The sequence below is a fragment of the Euprymna scolopes genome, chromosome 44 (genome assembly GCF_053919585.1).
Source record: "Euprymna scolopes isolate OS-2025 chromosome 44, ASM5391958v1, whole genome shotgun sequence".
Classification (NCBI taxonomy): Eukaryota; Metazoa; Mollusca; class Cephalopoda; order Sepiida; family Sepiolidae; genus Euprymna; species Euprymna scolopes.
In genome coordinates, this window is record NC_136525.1 from 42,222,465 (window position 1) to 42,244,036 (window position 21,572).

At 32.7% G+C, this 21,572-nt stretch overlaps 1 protein-coding gene across 6 annotated transcripts in view; it reads left to right on the plus strand.

The window, feature by feature from the left end:
- LOC145268811 (EVI5-like protein) overlaps nucleotides 1–21,572 on the plus strand; it is a 663,419-nt gene that overhangs the window by 564,709 nt on the left and 77,138 nt on the right. For all 6 annotated transcript variants that reach the window (XM_080124436.1, XM_080124431.1, XM_080124433.1 and 3 more), the window contains 2 exons: nucleotides 10,215–10,268; nucleotides 20,424–20,594. In XM_080124436.1, coding sequence (XP_079980562.1) covers nucleotides 10,215–10,268; nucleotides 20,424–20,594 — 225 coding nt within the window. The remainder of the gene's footprint in view (nucleotides 1–10,214; nucleotides 10,269–20,423; nucleotides 20,595–21,572) is intronic.

The window sequence follows — 21,572 nt, forward strand, 5'->3', positions numbered from 1 at the left end:
TAGTTTTAACCATGGCGATTGAAAATTATAATTTAGTCACTTATAATAGTTCAATAAATCGCTATCTAAAAATTATCTGAAAAAAATTATTCACTGAATTAGCGTTAAACAAGCATAATATGGCTATAAAAAAGTTCAGAAAGCACGTAAACCGGAAATTGATTGATATTATACTGATACTAAAAGAAAAACAAAGCCGTGCCAATAATTTTGAACAAGGGTTTTTTGCAATTATGTTTGTTGTTCCTTTGTTATTTATTTTTTCTAAAATCCGATTGCTGCATCGGAAAGGCCAGTTAAAAATACATAATATACTTTGTTATTTTCTTTAATTTAATCCCTTTTTTAGAATTTATTAGACAAAATTTAACTTTTATTTTACCGTGCCAATAAATATGATCATCACTGTATATATATACATATGTATATATATGTATATGTATATATACATATGCATATATATATACATATATATGTATATATGTATATATACATATGCATATATATATACATATATATGTATATATGTATATATACATATGTATATATATACATATATATGTATATATGTATATATATACATATGTATATATATACATATATATGTATATATATGTGTATATATACATATTTACGCAAATATTATGCAAGTATAAATAATGTAGAATATCTTATAATTACATATAATAGTTAACTAAAGATGATCATCTCATAAGAAAACCGAAAAAAAAAACTAATAAGGAATTAATTAAAATGAATGTTTAAAAGAATATGCAAATTAGCTAGATCTTTTGCAGATGAATGCAATTTCACGATCCATATATAACACATAAATGAATAAATAAATAGAAAAAAGAGTTTTTAATATGAATATCAATACACAAAAAAAATTATAGGAGTATATATACACCGATGAAGACTGAAGGATCGGTCGAATTTATGTACTCGTAAAAAAAGTTTAAAAAACGTTTTCATAATATTATTTTGTATTCCTGCACGTCACCAATTGAAAACGAATAAAGAAAAGTTATAAGCTTTTATACTTTTCGTATTCTTTTTATACACATTATATATATATATATATATACGCACACACACACACACACACATATATATACCAAGATAGTCATTCAAGAGAGAAAACTCATGAATATAACGAGGTTATTAAGAGTGCTCAATAAAAGAAGAGCAAGATATATTTTTATTGATCTAGAAAAATTTATAAGGTGGTGACATTGGACATGCTAACGTTTCAGACAAATGGTCGGTTAAAACCACAAGTCCTCGTCGGGCGACTTAAAAAAAAAAAAAAGCTTGTCTTCCATAGAAGAAAACCAGTTCTCAAAGAACTTTCTTTGAGAACTGGTTTATTTCTGTGGAAGATAAACTTTTTTAAGTCGCCTGACAAGGACTTGTGGTTTTAACCAACCATTTGTCTGTCGGAAACAATAGTATGTGCAATGTCACGACCTCATAAATTTGTGTATGTGTGTGTGTGTATATATATATATATAGAGAGAGAGAGAGCGAGAGAGAGAGGGAGAGAGAGAGAAATACAAAGGAACAACCCGTATGATGTGGTCATCAACGTTTCGTCTTTATTTCGAGACTTCCTCTGGATGAATGAGATTAAGAAACAAAAAATACCAGTACAAAATATTTTAAAATGTTTCACGTGCACAGTGTGACGCAGTTCTATTTAAGAAAAACGGAAAAAGACGTTGGAAATTCAAAAAAGAGGAGGGGCTGCGCTATTAAAAAGAGAGAAATTTTAGTGACGTCATATAGTCGTTAATGTAATTTTTAAAAAATATGAACGCAGTTAATATTTTTGCTGGAAAAAGATGTATCTGTTGAAATTCAAATATAGGTATGTAACAGAAATGAAAGGCGTGTTTTTTGTTATGTAATTTATTGATTGAGATTATATGTATTAATTATTACAGGAGGTGTTTGAATGGTGTGAGAAGGTTAACCTGTGTCTACAGTTAAATAATGTTCTTTTAATAAAAGTGGAAAAGAGAGAACCACAAATTAGTAGAGAAACTAAAAGAAACAAAATCCGGCTTATAGATCTCCCCGCCTCCCTCTACGCCCTCCCAAGCCCCCCCCCCATCCCCCGCCCCACACTTTCTCTAGCGAAAACAAAAATAAAACAATTGAATGATAAGAACAAAACCCGAGGATTAATTTGCAAACAAAGAATCAAAACCAGCTTTTATATACCAAATAAATTGATTAACGGAGATTAGCGTTTGAAACTGAATCTACCAATCAGATTTAGCCACGGTATCCTCTCTTCCCCCCTCCACCTTCCTTCTCTGCGCCATATCTGTATTGCATTTCCGGTTGAGACTTTTCCAACCAGATAACTTTAGTCAACACTAGCATGGCTATCTGGAATTGTCTGGGAGAGCATGAACAACAGAATAGAAGTGTTAAAAAGTGTGTATATAATTTTTTTTTCAAAACTACTCTCTATCTATCTATCTATCTAAATTATATATATATATATATATATATATATATATATATATATATATAATCTGGTATATATATATATATATATATATATATATATATATACACACACATATAATCTGGTGTATATATATATATATATATATATATATATATATATATATATATATATATATATATACATACCAGATTAAAGGTATTCAAAAATATGAAATATGCCATGAAAAGAACAATAAAACAGATAGGCTCGCAATGTCTCTTCTGTGAGAAAGAGGTTGCAGGGAAGAGAAAAGGGCACCCCCCACTAGACTACGAAGTCTATTCTGAACTCTGTCAAGCCAGGATAAGTTCTTCCTAGCAGCTCCTGCCCAAATGTGACAGCAATACTCCATCCTTGAACGTACCTGCCTCTTATACAGGTAGGGAATTGCATCAGCAGGTAGATATCTACTGGATCGATAGAAGGATCCCATCATTTTCCAGCGACCTTGGCAACGAATTTGATGTACATATTCCATTTTAGATTAAAAGTGAAGGTCAAGCCCAGAAGCTTATCAAAACATGGAGCCTCCCCAAGACGAGAGCCATTCATTTCAATTGATTCCAGATGAGGATCAGAACGTTGATGATGTAAAGATAGAAGCTTGGTTTTAGATACATTAAAAGTAACCAGCCACTTTTTCCCCCATTGTACCACATGCTCAAGATCAGAGGAGAGAGAATCAGAGAGAACTTGATCGTTTACGGCCTTTGATGTGTTGCCACAGATGGTAGTGTCGTCAGCGAAAATGTCTACAAATGATGTAAGGATATGATTTGGAAGATCAATAATATAGATATAAAAACTTAGGCCAATTTCGCAAAACTTAATTTTCACTAATTGCCTTCGAAAACTCTTCATTAATAATTAATATTCTACCTCATCGTTTTTTCATAATTTTTGGATATGCTCATTACTGTGACATGACAATTAAGTAAATACCTCTAGTTTTATTTCAAATTCAATATTTCGATATTCAAATTTCGTTCTAATAACGAAGAAGCACATTTTCTTTAATGTGAATAGCTCCAGACAAGACCTGACGCCACTTGATGTGACTACATTGAGATAAAAAAAAATAGCTAAGGATAACTGTTAGATGGATAGATTTCAGCCCAGAAAACAGCAATTCTTCCTCCTCTGTCAGAAACATCGCTGCTCAAATGCTAGAACTAAATAACATCAACACAAAATGACAAAAAATTTTACCTCTCTTCCGATTAGTTGTGTTCCAGTTGACCACCAAAAGAACGAATATTTACCCCCTCCCCCAAAAACAATGCGGTTATAACCCGTCCGTGGCAATGCTTAAAAAGAATATACCAACTTTGTGGGTGTATCTTGTGTAGTTTCTAATTTTTAAATGAGCACACAGACAGACAATATTCGTATTGCAGACAATAACAAAAAATGCTGCTTTCTAATTTACGCACAAAACAAACAAAAATACAATTTAAGATTTTAGTATGATGGATTAAATTTGACATTTCTAATTCTAGTCTGACAGACAAATGAAAATTATCTTTCGAACTTTAAAAGCGAAATGCTATTTCCAATTTTAAGATAAGATGAAAATACCATTTTAACTTAAACTTGACAGAGAAACGAAAATACTATTTACGATTAAGGGCAAAATTGCAATTTCAAACTTTTGCATGACAGATAAACAAAATGCTGTTTAAAAGTTAAGCCCAACAGACAAAAAGTTATTTCAAACTTAAGCATAATAGAAAAAATATTATTTAAAACTTAAGCATGGCTGACAAAAAATGTCATTTAAAACTTCAGCATGACAGACAAAATTGTCATTTAAAATTAAAGTATGATAGTTTAAAATGTTATTTAAAACTTAAGCATAACTGTCAGGGACTTGGCCTTCGGGACAAGATCAAAGTGTAGTATCTGTTCTTCAGATGCTGCACTTCAATTTCTTGTTCTCTGTCAGCGGAGGAGAAATCATTCACAACTGAGACAATTTTTATTTTTGTTCCTTTTCTCCACGTTAAAAAACGACCCTGGTGTCTAACTCTATCCCGTGGGGAGGCATTGTAAATAGGAACTTAAGCATAACTGATAAAAAAAATTTTATTTAAAACTTAAGCATGACAAATAAAAATGTCAGTACCAGTTAAAATTTATGAATTACAAACGAAAATGCTATTTCAAATTTAAGTATGACAGGTGAATGAAAAGTCATTTGAAACTTAAGCATTATCTACCAACAAAAATGTTATTTAAAACTTAAGCAAGACAGATAAAAATACAATTTCAGATACAATGTCATCTGTCCAGTGAGATAATTATAAACAAAAAATGTAAATTCAAACTTATACACAACAGATAAAAAGTCATTTTAAGCTTAAGCGTTACAGATTAACAAAAATACTCTTTCAAGCTTAGGCATAAGAGATAAATTTCAGATTTATGAATGACAGCCGAATACTTCAAACATGTCTAAATTGTTGGGATATAATTTTTTTTTTTTTTTTGTCTCTCTAAACCCAAATCCCCTTAAGGTGTAAGGTGTGTGATGACAGGAACATCCGCTGCTATAGTATACAAGTTGGCAGTGAAAGGTGAGGGGTTAGGCGATGCAACGTTGACTGGCTGGCCCAATTCTTGTGCTAATCAAAAACAGCGGGAAACCAGATAACGCGGTAAAACTAAACAAGGAAATATATCGGCCATATTTTTATCATTGTCATCTGTCCAGTGAGGATAATTATAAAAGAGTTATAAGTTGCAAGTTCAAGTTGTCAGTGGTGGAGATGGGGGGTGGGTTCTGATGATGCAACTCTATCTATATATATAAAAGTGAAAATGTATGTATGTATGTATGTATGTTTGTCTGCTAAAAACTTTTGACCAACAGAACAAAAATTCACTTGATATCTCATATGAAAGCCCCACCCTCCGGACGACAAATATCGAAAAATTAGCCCAAAAGGACCATCAGAAGTGCGTCAACTGATCGATTTTCTGCAGAGGGGGGGGGGAGAGAAAAAGTGACATTTTAATGTTAAACATTACATATTTTTAAATCGATTTATAACTGCCCCCAAAAATACAGGCGCCAACTCTTCTACATAAAGTATACACGGGGACGTTTATTTGGGGTCAACTTGTATTTAAAACCCGCTGAGTCATGTCACGTGATCTTGAAGTCAGCAAGCTCTAACGGCGTCTGAATTTAAAAAACATGTTGTTATCGGTAAAAAAAAATTTAACCCTCACACAAGCTAAACTATGAACTTCTATGCTATGACAACATTACCAAAGTTATTAGCACATTAAAAATAGTAAGATACGATAGTTAAACGAAAAATAACAAGCCAAAAATGTGAAGTAAAAAAAAAAATATGCTTACAAAAAATATTAACGATGGATGTTTTTACAAAAAAAAAAACAGCCAGACGCTATTTTCTTTTTTTAGTAACAGTCTTTAGAGTAAGGAAGACGAAGTGAGAGAGAGAGAGAGAGATAGAGAGAGAGAGAGAGAGATACACAAACGCAAACAGAGAGAGACAGAGAGAGAGAGATGTCTAGACAGGAAACGGAATACGTAATTTAATAAACGCTAATGTGAAGTAAAACAAAAAAAAAATAAAATACTGCTATCTCGTAACGCTCCCGCGATGACCTCATTTAATGGCTATCTGTCAATCAAACCTCTTTCACTCGCTTTATAAGCCTTATTTTAACACTATAATCAATTCCTCTTACTCTTGGCCTACACGGGTAAGTGGTTGGAGTTTGTTTTACCTCCGCGTCAAGGCTCCAGGGTTCAATCCAGCCTCACGACCAAAACTATTTTTTTTTTCTTTTACATCTTTAGACACGCGGGCAACGTTTCTTAATTTTTTTTTACTTCGCTTATTCTTTAGTTTACTTCCCCCCCCCCTCTATACACACACCGTTTTTTTTTTTCGCTGTTTTTTTTCAGGGTTATTACTTATCCCCCCCCCCTATCCACACACCTACAAACACCCGAGCAACGCCGGGTGCCCCCCCCCGCTAGTATATTTATAAAAGTGAGAATGTGTGTGTGCACTTCTCAACCTATATACTCAACGAATTTTTCATCTACAAGACTTGGAATTTGGTATGTAGAGTATTCAGACATGTGGAAAACTTTTTAATCGGTCTTCATCCGGAAAAAAACAGGGCTGCTAAGGAATCAGAATGGAAAAATTGGTACGTGGGAGGCCACCGGATTTTTAACTGTTCTCAACTGTTTCACGACTTTGCATGCGCGTTCCTGAAATATGACAGCTCTCTTATGCTATGTATGGATTGGTTTGAAAACACTCTTTGAAAGATCGTGTCAAGCTGGTGTAATGGTTATCGTACTTGACTCATAGTCTTTAGATTTTGGTTTCGATCTCAGCGCAAGTATTTTTTTTTTTTGTTGTTAATACTTGCATGCTGAAACCACGTCAATAATTTTCCCCAAGGAGGCCACTCAGGGATAAGGGTTATTACAGTAGCATTCATGAATGAATGCTACTGTAACTTCTCTGTTATGGTAGCATTCATTCATGAATGCTACCATAACATGCTGATGCGAAGTTGTTGGAAAATTGGGTCGAATTCTGGATAAGTACCATTTAATCAGCATTGGAGGAGGTACGCGCTCCACTAAGTACTTATCTTCTATTGTGGAATGTCTTTCTTTGGCCGATTAATCACGGGTTATGCGGATGGCACACTTTTCGAGAATTGTCATCAGGTTAAATGAAGAAACAAAACATTTCTGCTAATTCAAGCATGAGAGTCTCCGACTTGCTTCACATCTTCATATCTACAATAGCTGTAATTGTAACACTGTACGACTTGATCGCAGTAATTACTATTTGGATATCTACAATACTGGCCTTTTGGTCAAGATCAAAGTGTAGCATCTGTTCCGGCAGATACTGCAGGCTTTGACTAGCAAAGACCAGATGTGGGGGCAACCCCACATGCCTGACCTTTAACCAGCTCCCATTTCCCACCTCTCGGGAGCTGGTCCCCTTTTTCCCTTTCCCCTCCCTTCACTCCTCACATTAAAAATCGGCCTTGTGCCTAATTTGCTCGGTGGGGGAGCAAATAAATACCATCTGTTCCGGCAGATACTGCAAGCTATGACTAGCTATGACTAGCAAAGACCAGATGTGGGGGCAACCCCACATGCCTGACCTTTAACCAGCTCCCATTTCCCACCTCTCGGGAGCTGGTCCTCTTTTCCCTTCCCCCTCCCTTCACTCCTCACATTAAAAATTGGCCTTGTGCCTAATTTGCTCGGTGGGGGAGCAAATAAATACCATCAAAGTGTAGTATCTGTTCTTCAGATGCTGCACTTCATTTTCTTGTTCTCTTTCGGTGGAGGAGAAATCCTTCACGAATGAGACAATTTTTATTTTTGTACCTTTTCTCCACGTTAAAAAACGACCCTGGTGTCTAACTCTGTCCCGTGAGGAGGCATAGTAAATAGGTACAATAGCTATTGTAATACTGTACGACTTCTCTTGATTACTATTTGGAGAAATAAACAATAAAAATGACTGTGCAATATCAGTTTGTTTTCTTAAACAAATTGAAGAACGTCAAGGATGAGAGTTCATGTAGAAACGTCGATTCAATTTGAATAAAATAAAATACGCAGCAAGTGCGTTTGAAAGCCAAATTACAACGTAATATTAGGAAAATAAACAAATATTTTACTTGTTTGAAATTTATAACATAAATATATTTCGGAGCTATTCTCCATCCTCAGAATTTTTTTTTTCTTTTTTTTTTCTTCTTCTTTCTTGCCATGTTGCAAAGTTGAAGAAAGAAGATTCTGTTTGTAAAGAGCCGCGCGTTGTATATGATCGGTTGTATTTTGAAATGTTGGAACAGTGGGTAGGCAACGCAAGAATAATGTTTTTCTCGCATTACCATTGCACTGTTCCAACATTTCAAAATACAACCGCTGAGATACAATGCGCGGCTCTTTACAAACAGACTTTTCTTTCTTCAACATGACAAGAAAGAAAAAAAAAAACATACTGAGGATGGAGTACAGCTCCGAAATATATTTATGTTATAAATTTCAAACAAGTAAAATATTTGTTTATTTTCCTAATATGACGTTGTAATTTGGCTTTCAAGCGCACTTGATGCGTATTTTATTTGATTCAAATTGAAAAACAGTTTATTGGTAGTAAGAATCGCCCTAAAAAGAGAAGTACTCGGTTTGGAAAGTCAACAAACTTGAAACGATCACGCATCCAGTGGCTTCTATATGACCATTTAATCTGTAAGTTATTGAATAAACATGTTAGACGTTATACTTCATCTGCTAACCATTTTTGAAGTGGTTATTAATCCGATAGCACGTATCATCAAGACGGAACGAACATCCAAGATGAGAGCAGTAGTTAAAAAAATCTAAATGTCCCAAATTATCAATCCTCATCTCAAAAGTTCCAAACACAAACATACAAACATACATACTCACAAACAATTGCTCTTTATATATTAGACTAGCAAGGATACCTGGTGTTGCTCAGGCCGTCTATAAATATAAAAGTGAAAATGTGTGTCTACAAAAGGCTTCTTTCAGAGAAGTGGTCGCTCGTTTCACAACTTTTTAAAAAATTTTATATCACATATAAATCGTAATATCTCACAGTTAACAACGAAGCTTGCCTGTCTATTTAATTTGCTCGATTTCGGGAACATAAATATTCAATATTTGTTGCTCGCCGCATGTGGGTTAGTCTTTTTCCTATAACATCTTGGGGGAAAAAAAAGCGTTCAGCAGTAAATGAATACTATCCCGCAGTCAAACTTGACCTCATTAACTCGAGCACCTGCTAAATCGAAGTAATTAAATAAATTCAAACGTGTTTCCGTAAGCATGTCACGGTGGTGCAATGGTTAACGTCGCACGTTTTTTTTTTCACAACTTTGTCTCCACGGTTCGGGTTCGATCCTAATACTTACGTTTTTTTTTTAACCCCCACCCCACACATCTCCAAACACCCGGGCAACGCCGGGTACCCCTCGCTAGTCTATTATATAAATCTTACCTGCCTGTTTAAATGTATGTATGTATGTTTGTATGTCTGCCTAAAACTTTTGACAGAGGCAACGGATTTTCACGAGATCAGTATCGTTTTGAAGCTCGACCCTTTGGACGACAAATATTGAAAAATTGGCTAAAAACATTAATTCCTTAACCCTCAACTGGGCACTTTTCTAAAGGAAGGGGTCGCTTTTTTTGCCGAATTTTCACAAGTCATCTCCTCTTATCGATTTATTAGCCTTAATTTAAACCTTCTCCACTTCCAGATTGGTGATGGGCGCAACAGCAAAGACGTCACTGTTTTTTTTTTTTTCACATTCTTTTCCTTCTTCGCGGTACAGGTTTGAACCTGCCTGCTTACTATCCCTTTTTTTTTAATTTATTTTTTGCTCAACACACACCCCCAAACACCCGGGCAACACTGGGCAATCAGACTAGTATAAAATTAAATAGAAGTGCAATTATGTGTAACATCTTTATATTAAAATTTCTCTCTCTCTCTCTCTCTCTCTCTCTCTCTCTCTCTCTCTCTCTCTCTCTCTCTGTATCTTTCTCTTTTTCCCTATTTTCTTTTTACTATCCTTCTCCGTGACAATTTAACATTCCTGGAATTAATGAGGAACTCTTTATTTTTTGTTTCAGAGACTGAGAACAGAGAATCGGCTGTTGCGACAACGGATTGATAATTTAGAGAAGGTATGTATCCTTTCTTGGGTGCTTTGATTAGATGAGATCATCAGGAAGATGAGTTTTCCGCTTTTAAGCAAAGTTCTGTTTTGTTTCTGTTTTTTTTTTTTTTGCTGTTTTTATTTTTCTTCTTTTTTTTTAATCCAGAAAAATCGGATTTTAAATTGCTAGAAACTTTCATGGATTCAAGTTCTCTGCTTTTATATCAAAATCCATTTTAAAAAAATAAGTAAAAGGTTGAAATCTGCCAAATTGCTAGAGCCATACCTTCTTATTTTTTTTTTCATCGCTATTTGGCTAGATTTTATTTCCTTTTCTCTTTTTCCCCTCTTTTATAACAGTTCTCGCTGACAACTGAAAATGTTTATTTTGAATCTAAATTCTCTGCAGTTTGGTCGAAATTTACTTTTTTTTAATAAGGAAAAGCTAATATCTTCCAAATTGCTAGGGCCTTACCTCCTTATTTTGTTTCATCACTATTTAACTGAATTTTATTTCTCTTTCTCTATTTTCATCTCTTGCCTTTTCTTTTACTCTTATATAAGTTTTCTCTGAAAACTGAAAATGTATATTCTGAAGGGAAAACTTTGAACAATTTATGAGAGAGGAGCTAGATGATTTTTGGTTCATCAAAGAATTACTTCCTTCTCCTTCTCCTCACATGTGAATTCAGCGTCTTCCTCTTAATTTTCACTTTCTTTGTCGAAACTGATTGGAGTTTCATAAGAACATAATTTGACAAAATTGACCTGGCAGCATAATTAATCTTATGGTTAACTTTTAATAAAAAAACTCTAAAATCTGCCAAATTGCCTTAACTTATTTTTTAATTACTATTTCATTTAGTTTTATTTCTCTTTCTCTCTCTTGCCTTTTGTTTTTCTATCTTCTATCTTATGAAAGTTCTCTCTGAAAACTAAAAATGTTTCTTTTTAAAGCTCAGATTTCGAACGATCATGCAAGTTAGATATCTTTTGTTTTATCAAAGGACTTCCTGTAATGAACCTATCCAAAAATTATGAAAAACGATAAAATAGAAAATTAATTATTAATGAAAATATTTTTCAGAGACAATTAGTGAGTATTGAGTTTTGCCAAAAAAAAAAAAAAAGAAAAAGAAACCAGAATGTCTGAATCAAGGGAGATAATTATTTTCTGAAAACATTAAAAATCTTAGGCCAATTTAATAAAACTAAATTTTCACTAACTGTTTTCGAAAACTGTTTTCATTAATAATTAATTTTCTACCTAAGCATTTTTCGTAATTTTTGGATATGCTCATTACTGCAACATTATAAACAAGTAGATATCATTGGTTTTATTTGAAATTTAATATTCTGATTTTTGAATTTCACTCTTATAACGAAGAAGCACCCATGTTTTATCTATATATATATATAAAAGCAAAAATGTATGTTCGCTTTTTGTGTATGTCTAAGAAAGGCTTTTTTCAGAGAAGCGGTCAGTCGGTTCACAACTTTTTAAAACTTTTTATATCACATGTAAATCGTAATATCTCACAGTTAACAACGGAGCTCGCCTGTCTATTTAATTTGCTCGACTTCGGGAAGATAAATGTTCAACAGTTTTCGCTCGCCGCATGTAGGTTAGGCCTTTTCCTATAATGTTTCCCCCTACCCCCAACGTCTTTGGGGGGGGGGCATTCCCGCACGAAATGAAATGCTACCCCACAGTCAAAAGTTGACCTCATTTAGTCATTAAAACGTGCACCTGCTAATTTAAGTAATTAGATAAATTCAAACGTGTTTCCGTTAGCATCTTGCGGTGGGGCAATGGTTAACATCGCACTTTTTTTTTTTCACACTTTAATTTACAACTTTGCCTCAAGGGTTCGGGTTCAGGTTCGATCCTCATACTTACCTACCAAAACATTTTTATTTTATTTTACCCCCCCCCCCCCCCCGGGAGTTTCCACACACACCTCAAAACACCCGGGCAACGCCGAGTACCCCTCGCTAATCTATATATATAAAAGGCAAATGCGCGCGCATTTTTTGTATGTCTCGAAAAGACTTTTTTCGCCGACGCTCTCGGGGGGTTACTATCGCTTAGAACTGTTTATATAGCACCTAGATAATAATATCTACAATTTGGGAATGCGCGTTGCCTCTAGATTTATTTACATCGATTTTTACAAAATTATTGCTATTTCAGCCCGTCTTGTGTTCGTTCAGCTTTTTTGTATAAAACCAAAACTAATTCAAAGCTAAGGCAGGTTCCCGGCAATCACCAGCTTCGATCACTGTGGGGCCAAACTCCTTATATCAGACAATTGCTATTCAATCTGGACAATGGGGAGCTGATTTCCCCCTCCCCAACATCTTGGGAAAACAACCAGTCAAAGTTGGGTAAACAAATCCAAAAGCTGCCCTGCAGCAAAAGTTAACTCCGCGACTTCTATTTGACCTCATTAATGAGGTCAAATAGAAGCAGCAGAGTTAACTTTTATTGCAGACACGTGTCAGTTCTGTTTTTAATACTTAAATAAATAAATTCAAACGTATTTCAGTTGCTCATCGTTAGCAGAGCGGGTAATGTGTCAGGTTTTTTGCACACTTTATCTAAAGGTTGTGAGTTCGAATCGTGGTGTGAAATATCTTCTCTTTTTTTTCTTTTTTTTGATTTTTAAAGGTTTAATATTGGAGCAGGGTTATTTAAGCCATTTTTCACGTTCTATGTTTTTTTTTTGTTTTTATTTTTAAAGAAGTTTTAACGTTTGTTTTTCTGGGGGGTTTTTCCATCACATTCGCGTTTTCTTTTTTTGGTTTTTGTTTTTCCGATTTTAAGAAATTTTAACATCGTTCGTTTGCCTTACGTTAGTTGGGGTTTTTTTTTGGGGGGGGGGGTCGATTTTTTTAAGTTTTAACATTTTTTCATAATATTTAAACAGGGTTATTACTTCGCTTATTCTTTTGTTTTGATTTACCCCCCCCCTCCGCCCGAGCACACACCCTTTTAAACACCCGGGCAACGCCGGGTACCCCCGCTAGTTAAAAATAAAAGCATTCTTAAAAGAAGCATTCAAAGTGTTTACTATAAGCTTTTTTACACCAATATTACGCAAATAAAAATCATGTAGAATATCTGCATATATAAAAGCGAAAATGTGTGTGTGTATGTATGTATGTATGTATGTTTGTATGTATGTATCTATGTATGTATGTATGTATGTATGTATGTATATATGTGTGTTTGTATGTATGTATGTTTGTATGTATGTATGCGTGTTTGTGTGTGTGTGTATGTATGTTTGTATGTATGTATGTTTGTATGTATGTATGTTTGTATGTATGTATGTGTGTTTGTGTGTATGTATGTGTGTGTATGTATGTATGTATGTTTGTATGTATGTATGCGGCTAGTCTCCCTGAAGGATTAAAAACAAGACCTTCCAAAGGGCGAATGAACTCTTTTTCTGGGTCAACGGCCAACTAGCACCGTGTATATTTGTGTGTGTGTGTATATGTGTATTGGGGTGGAGAGGACTCCCGTAAGCCGTGGTGAAGGCAACCTTTCTAGGAGAAGTAAATCTCTGATTTAAAAAACCATAAAGCGGAAGACCAGTACCCGCATTAAGATGGTCTGCAGTTTAATTTGTTGCTGGCTATCTTGCTCTTGCTTGTTGCTGGTTCTCAACATTTTGAACCGAGAGAGAGACTTAGCTGTCGTACAAAGCTAAGACTCTGTAACATCATATTTGTATAGATACTCCCTCAGACATTTGGGCTCATGGATTTTAAATGTCTGAGGGAGTGGCACTCGTCTGACAAGACGTTGCAATCATCATGTATGTATGTGTGTTTGTGTGTTCGCCAAAAACTTTCGACAAACAGAACAAAAATTAACAAACTTGGTATCGTATTGAAGCTCCATCCTTTGCCCGAAAAATATTGAAAAATTGGCTACAAACGTTAATTTTTTCACCCCGAAATCAACAATTTTCTATAGGGGGGGGGTCAACAAAAACCGTTCTCTCATGACGACGACCGGTTTTACGCATGCATCAGATGACGTCATGACCTGATTTAGTTTAAATATTGGAAGAACTGACTAAATTCATGTATGTCGTGTTAGCTCAGTTCATTAGCTAAACGTTTTGGGTTCGAATCGTGATGTGAGATTTTTTTTTTTTTTTTTTTTTCAATTTTTTTAAATTTAAATATTGAAGCAGGGTTATTTAAGCCATTTTTCACGTAACGTTCGTTTTTCTGTTTTTTTTTTTTTTTTTACTTCGCTTATTCTTAGGTTTTCATTAACACCCCGACCGACCACACACACCCAAAAACACCCGTTACCCACCGATTTTTTAAATGTTAATATCAAAACAGGCTTATTTAAACCATTTTCATGTGTTTTTTATTTTTGGTTTTAACCTTCGTTTTTCTGTTTTCTTTTTTGTTTTTCGATTTTTACATTTAACATCGTTCGTTTGCCTTACGTTAGTTTTTTTTTTTCAGTGTTTTGATTACCGCCCCAGGTACCCCCCCCCCGCTTAAGTTTTAACGTTCGTTTTTATGTTTCGTGTTTATGACCTACATCGACAACTTGCTACACGACATAGGATTAGAAAGTGTTTGAGACTTGCAAACTGTTATGCGAGATCAAGAGAACTGGAGAAGTTGTGTAGATTCGGTGGTGAAACATCCTGAAAGACAACAGAGATGAGAGATGAACAGTATTGGCAGTGTGGAGGATTAATTGATTCTCATTCAATCCTGGGCAACGTCGAGTCTCCCTGCTAGTTTATATATATATATACTTTTTTTTTTACTTTCAGTATTAATCATTTATCAATAAACAATTTTAATTTTTACTAGCGAGACCTATGGAATTTCCATAGCAGATTCATTCATATATATTGGTGTTGGAATTCTGTGGATTTTCAGCCTAAATGGAGACGCCCTGATATTATTGTAGCTCTTTTGTTAATACTGCAAAAGTATTTATGTAAGCTAGCAGGACGCCTGGCATAGCCCGGCCGTAAGATACATTTAACTATGATATTTTAATTTATGCAGATTTTGTATATATTATTATAGAGTCAATTTATGATATATTATAAAGTTGTGATTTCAAAAATAAAAAGATATATTCATATGACTAGAGTGCATCAACTTGAATCAAAACCAAAACAAAAACTTATGAAGGAAATATATATATATATATATATATATATATATATATATATATATATATATATATATAACTTGTGTGTATATATATTTATATAATATATATAATGTATATGTATATGTATAATGTATATATATAATGTATATAATATATATAATGTATATAATATATATATATATATAATGTATATATATATAGTATATATATATATAATGTATATATAATATATATAATATATAACGTATATATATAATGTATATATATAATATATAACGTGTATATATATATAATGTATATATATAATATATAATATATAATGTGTATATATATAATGTATATATATAATATATAATATGTATATATAATGTGTATATATATAATATATAATGTGTATATATATAATATATAACGTATATATATATAATGTATATATATAATATATAATATATAATGTGTGTATATATATATATAATATATAACGTATATATATATAATGTGTGTATATATATAATATATAACGTATATATATAATATAGAACGTGTATATATATATATATATATAATGTATATATGTATAATGTATATATCTATATAATATATAATGTATATATATAATGTATATATATATAATGTATATATCTATATAATATATAATGTATATATATAATGTATATATATATAATGTATATATCTATATAATATATAATGTATATATATAATGTATATATCTATATAATATATAATGTATATATATAATGTATATATCTATATAATATGTAATATATATATAATGTATATATATGATATGTAATATGTAATATATATATAATATGTAATATATATATATATAATATGTAATTATATATATATATATATATATAATATGTAATATATATATATATATATATATATATATATATATATATATATAATTATATATATATATAATTATATATATATATATATATATAAGTCTGAGGAAGCTACAGACGGCCAAAAAAACGCCCGGGTAGCTGAAACAATAATGTAACTTAACAGAAAGATACGATATATATATATATATATATATATATATATATATATATATATATATATATATATATATATATATATATATATATATATATATATATCTTCAGTTCCTTCAGCTGCAACCGAAACCAAAGCTTATGAAGAATTCTTGGTAAAATTATTTATTAGAAGAAATTGAGGTCATAACACTTAAAAAACAATCACTGGGAAAAAGGCAGATGTAATCGTGACACACAAAATAACACACATGCTATCATATTGTTATATAGATATTTATTTGAAAAAAAAAAAAGCATATTTCAATGAAAATAACCAGTTTTGCAGATATTCTTGTGATTTGACCTACATATTCGTTGGAGTCTTCTGGTTAGGTTACACTGTTTCATGCTGGACACTTTCAGAGCAGGAAATCGTTTTTCTAGGTAAATATGCGCTGGTGCCAATATGGTTAATACACAAAGCATATTAATCTAATATATAAACGACTATATGTCTGTCTGTCTTCATATTTTCAAACTCTATCTCCTCCAAAACTATAAATCGCAAAGCAGCGCTAGGGGCCTCAAATGATTGGATTTTTTATGGGCCGTTCTTTTATGGGTCTTTAGCCGGTTTAAATAGTTTTAAGGGGTCAAAAATGGATCAAAATTGAAAAGATCGTTAAAAATTTTGTATATTCATCTTAGTTTATTTTTAATTTTTAATCGTTTTTATGCGTGTCAAGTTGGTACAGTGGTAACATCACCAGCTTTGAATGCTAGTTTCAGTTTCAATTCTAGCTGATGGCACCGAATTTTTTTTTTTTTTTTTTTTTACCTTTGAAATCACGACTCTATAATGATATATTTTCAAATTCTATCTTCTCCAAACCAAAAGTTGATGAGTGGCGCTAGGGGCCTCAAATGATTGGATTTTTTATGGACCGTTCTTTTATGGGTCTTTAGTTGGTTAAAATTGTTTTAAAGGGGGTCAAAAATGGGTCCAAATTGAAAAAAATTGTTAAACATTTTCGACATTCATCTTAGTTTATTTTTAATTTTTTAAATTTTAATCGATTTACAGGCATGTCATGTTGGTACAGTGGTAACGTCACCAGCTTTGAATGCTACAGTTTCGGTTTCGATTCTAGCTGATGGCACCTAAATACTTTTTTTTTTTACTTTTCAAATCACTGCCTTAATACACAATAAATATTGTGAGGAAGACGTATCATGTCGAAATATTGATTTTGAACAAATGTTTATTTATTTTACAAAATCATTGTGTTGTAACTTGGCTTATAAACATATAACATATGTATTTCATGTTTCGACAACATCAACCCTGTTGACTTCCAATCCTATGCTGCAGATCGCGACTCAATTTCATGAGAGTTGAATTATGTATATATATGAGCAAACAGTTAATAAAATATGTTAAAAAACACTTTGAAATGAGTTAAAAACATAAACATTTCAAAGTGTTTTTTAACATATTTTATTAACTGTTTGCTCATATTATAAGCTCTATTTCCTATTTGGTTTTATCGAGCTTTTACATCTGGCTGAGATAATTTTATAAATATTATTTCTTTAATATTTATAATATACTTTAATGTTACCATCTTGGATCATTTTGGTAAATTTAATTGTAATTTTTATTTTATATATATATATATATATATATATATATATATATATATATATATAATGAACGAACTCACACACACAAAGTTGCATTTATATAATTGTAGATGAGTGTATATATATATATATATATATATATATATATATACTATTATAAAAAATGAACTGTGTGTGAGTTCGTTCCCTATAGACGCCATAACGGCTGGGCCAATTTTGTAAAACTTTCACACAAATGTACTTTATGTGCCTGGCAGTGTTCTTAGAAAGGTTTGTATTGGAATGTCTTCAATAAGTATCTAGATAGAAAAAAAGATGCGTCCTGGATAAATGTTTTCGCATGTTTTATTTCCTTTAAGGGAAATGGCTTTACATATTGTTCTATTGTTAAAGCGTTTTTTATTCAACAAGTCTGAAGAGAGGCTGGTTATGTGAAAATTTTCAAACGCAATAATGTTTGAATTTGTCCAATTAGTCTTGAAACAATTGTAACTAACAATGAAATACACTTTTGGTTGGTATCAATTCTTTCTTTGAAGTCTTGGTTTTGTTAATACAGTACATGAATGCTCAATTATGAAATATGATAATTTTGTAAGTCATCTATTTTTGGCTTAAAATTCATTGGTATATGGAGATTTACTAAATTATATAAACCCAGTAAAATTCGGTATATTACAAACAATATATATATATATATATATATATATATATATATATATATATATATATATATATATATATTTGGTGACATCCTGTATGGTGAGCTCTCAGCCGGCAGCAGACCAACCAGCATCAAGAGCACAGACTAAACGTCTTCCATCTGTGCAATCTAAAAAAGATCTTAGGCATTACATGGCAGGACCGCGTTCCGAACAAAGACGTTCTTGCCAAAGCAAATCTTCCAAGTATGTTTGCCTTTCTCTTCCAGAGACCCCTGCGCTGACTAGGGCTTGTCGTTCGCATGCAGGATTACCGAATCCCCAAAGACATCCTGTATGGCGAGCTCTCAGCCGGCAGCAGACCAACCGGTAGACCACTCCTCCGATTTAAGGATGTGTGCAAAAGGACCTAAAATCGAGCAACATCATCCCTGTTGACCTTGAATCTTATGCAGCAGACCGTGACTCCTGGAGGGTCAAAGTCGAGAAATGTGTCCGACTGAGTGAGGAGAGAAGAGATGAACAGTGAGAGGAAAAGAGAGTCAGGTGCAAAAGGACAGCATCAGCAGCAGCATCGGCAGAGCATGACAGAGGGTATCCCTGCGGGAAGTGCAACAGAATCTGTCATTCCTGCAGCAGTCTGCTCAGTCACAGCAACAGCTGCCACCACTCATGACAACCTTCAGGCACAATTCTCCATCGTCTATCTAAACGGAAGGACGCCAACAACAAAAAATTTCATTTTTAAAGTTAAACAGCGCTTATATCATGCAATCTATTTCATTTCATACCATGCTCGCCAATGCGTTTCCTCCCGAACATTAAAAACATGGAGTTTTGCGACAAAATTGTTAAGTGTTTAGACATTATGTTGAACAAAGATGGCGGCAGTAAATCAAATCGGCGAAGAATCAATGCAGTCACGATTCAGTCGTTTCGAGACAGAGGTTGACAGCGAACTGAATTGAATCCAAAATTCGATATTTTTTATAATAACGTTTGAAGCTTCTGATTGGTTGATTGTCCTAACCATAAGTTATAAGTAAGATCGTCGGAATCATTGGGGTCATACCCTCACTGGCAATCAAAAACATTTTAACAAAAAATCTTTTCATTTTAACATCATTGCATGGTAAAAAAAAAAATATATATATATATATATATATATCCCATATTAATTTTCTTATCAAGTTTAAATCCATACCTTTATTTTAATTTTTTTCCAGATACATCTGCCTTACTTTTAATGCTAGGTTTATTTATGGTGTCTTTTACATTTAATAAAAACCCTTCCCAATATTTGCTGACGAGGAAACCTTGTTTATTAAAAAACTATATGTAATAATTATTGTCCGTAACTTGATATCTACCACAATAAAAACACTGTTTTCCGAAACGATCGTACAAATAATTGATTTTGTTGTTGTTCCTTCTTATGAAACAGATTTTTAATTTAATTATAATTTGATTTTTAAATTATCAATCACATTACTAAATATATATATATATATATATATATATATATATATATATATATATATATATATCTTCTGCGGAAGACGTACATTGATATTTAACAAATCAATGTTTGTTTATTTTCCAAACTTTTTGTGTTGTAATTTGTCTTATTAACGTATAACATATGTATTTCATTTTACTATATTGGGTTTTTTTGTTTGTTTTTTTTTCTGTAGGAATCGGCTTCTCTTGCTGACCGCCTGATCCAAGACCAAGTTACCAGAGCACAGGAAGCAGAGGAAACATTCATGTTAAAGAATCAGTTCGCTTCGAATCGACAACACTTAGCAGACACACAACGGAAATTACAGGAAGCTGATGAACTCATTCTAGAAATCAAAGAACGAGTAAGTTTTTTTTTTCTGAATTCTTTAGATGAGGATTGCTAATTGACATTATTTGAATTATTCGGACTAGTCGAACTCGAGAATGTTTCTGCCAAACTCGGGAATTTAGACGAAATTTCAAGCAGAACCCCTTACTTCACAGGGGTAGCATGCTCTTGTTCCGTCAGCCATGAGTAATTCGCAGTCATACAGGCAAGGACCCGTAGTGCAGTGGTTAGAGGACTTGGAAAAAGCAATTGTAAAAAGTGAAATTCTCCTGAAGGTTGAAGGTTCAAAGGGTGGGCGACAGAAAAATACCATAACATATTGTGGCTTCGTATGTGTGAAAAAATTGTAGGAAAAACAAAAATTGTACGCTCTTAAAATTTCGGCGATGTAAGGGAGATAATCCCCTGTCGATCTTTTTTAGAGTTGCCTTCCCTTTGTTAACTAAGGCTGGAAAAAATAGATTCAAAATTTAATGTAATTACATAACCAGTATGAGATGAAGATAAATAATTAATAAAATGATTTAATTAAACATTTTACTTATAGTTTATTCTTTAAAAATAGCATGTAAAATAGAAAAGAATCAACAAATATATCGTAATACTAGCATTTCAGCCCAGTGTTGCTCGAATGTTTGGAGGTGTATGTTGAGCAAAAAAATAAAAAAGCGGTCAATTTTTTTAACTTTGACCCCTATTATGACCCCTTATAATTTATTGTTTTGGCCTCAAATCAAGTTATTAAGTTAGATCCATGTCCAAGGAACCTATATTTAAAATTTCAAGTGTTTAGACCCAAAATTGTCGGAGGAGTTTGGTAGAGTTCTCGAAGGTCAAATCGTTGAACTTTGGCCCCTTAACAGCCAAATTTCTGTCCGAAAACGGATTACAAAGATTTTCCCAAATATCAGTACCCTGTATATCAAATTTCGAGTCTGTAGACTTTGCGTAGGGAAATATACATAGACACACAGACAGACATGTTCATTTT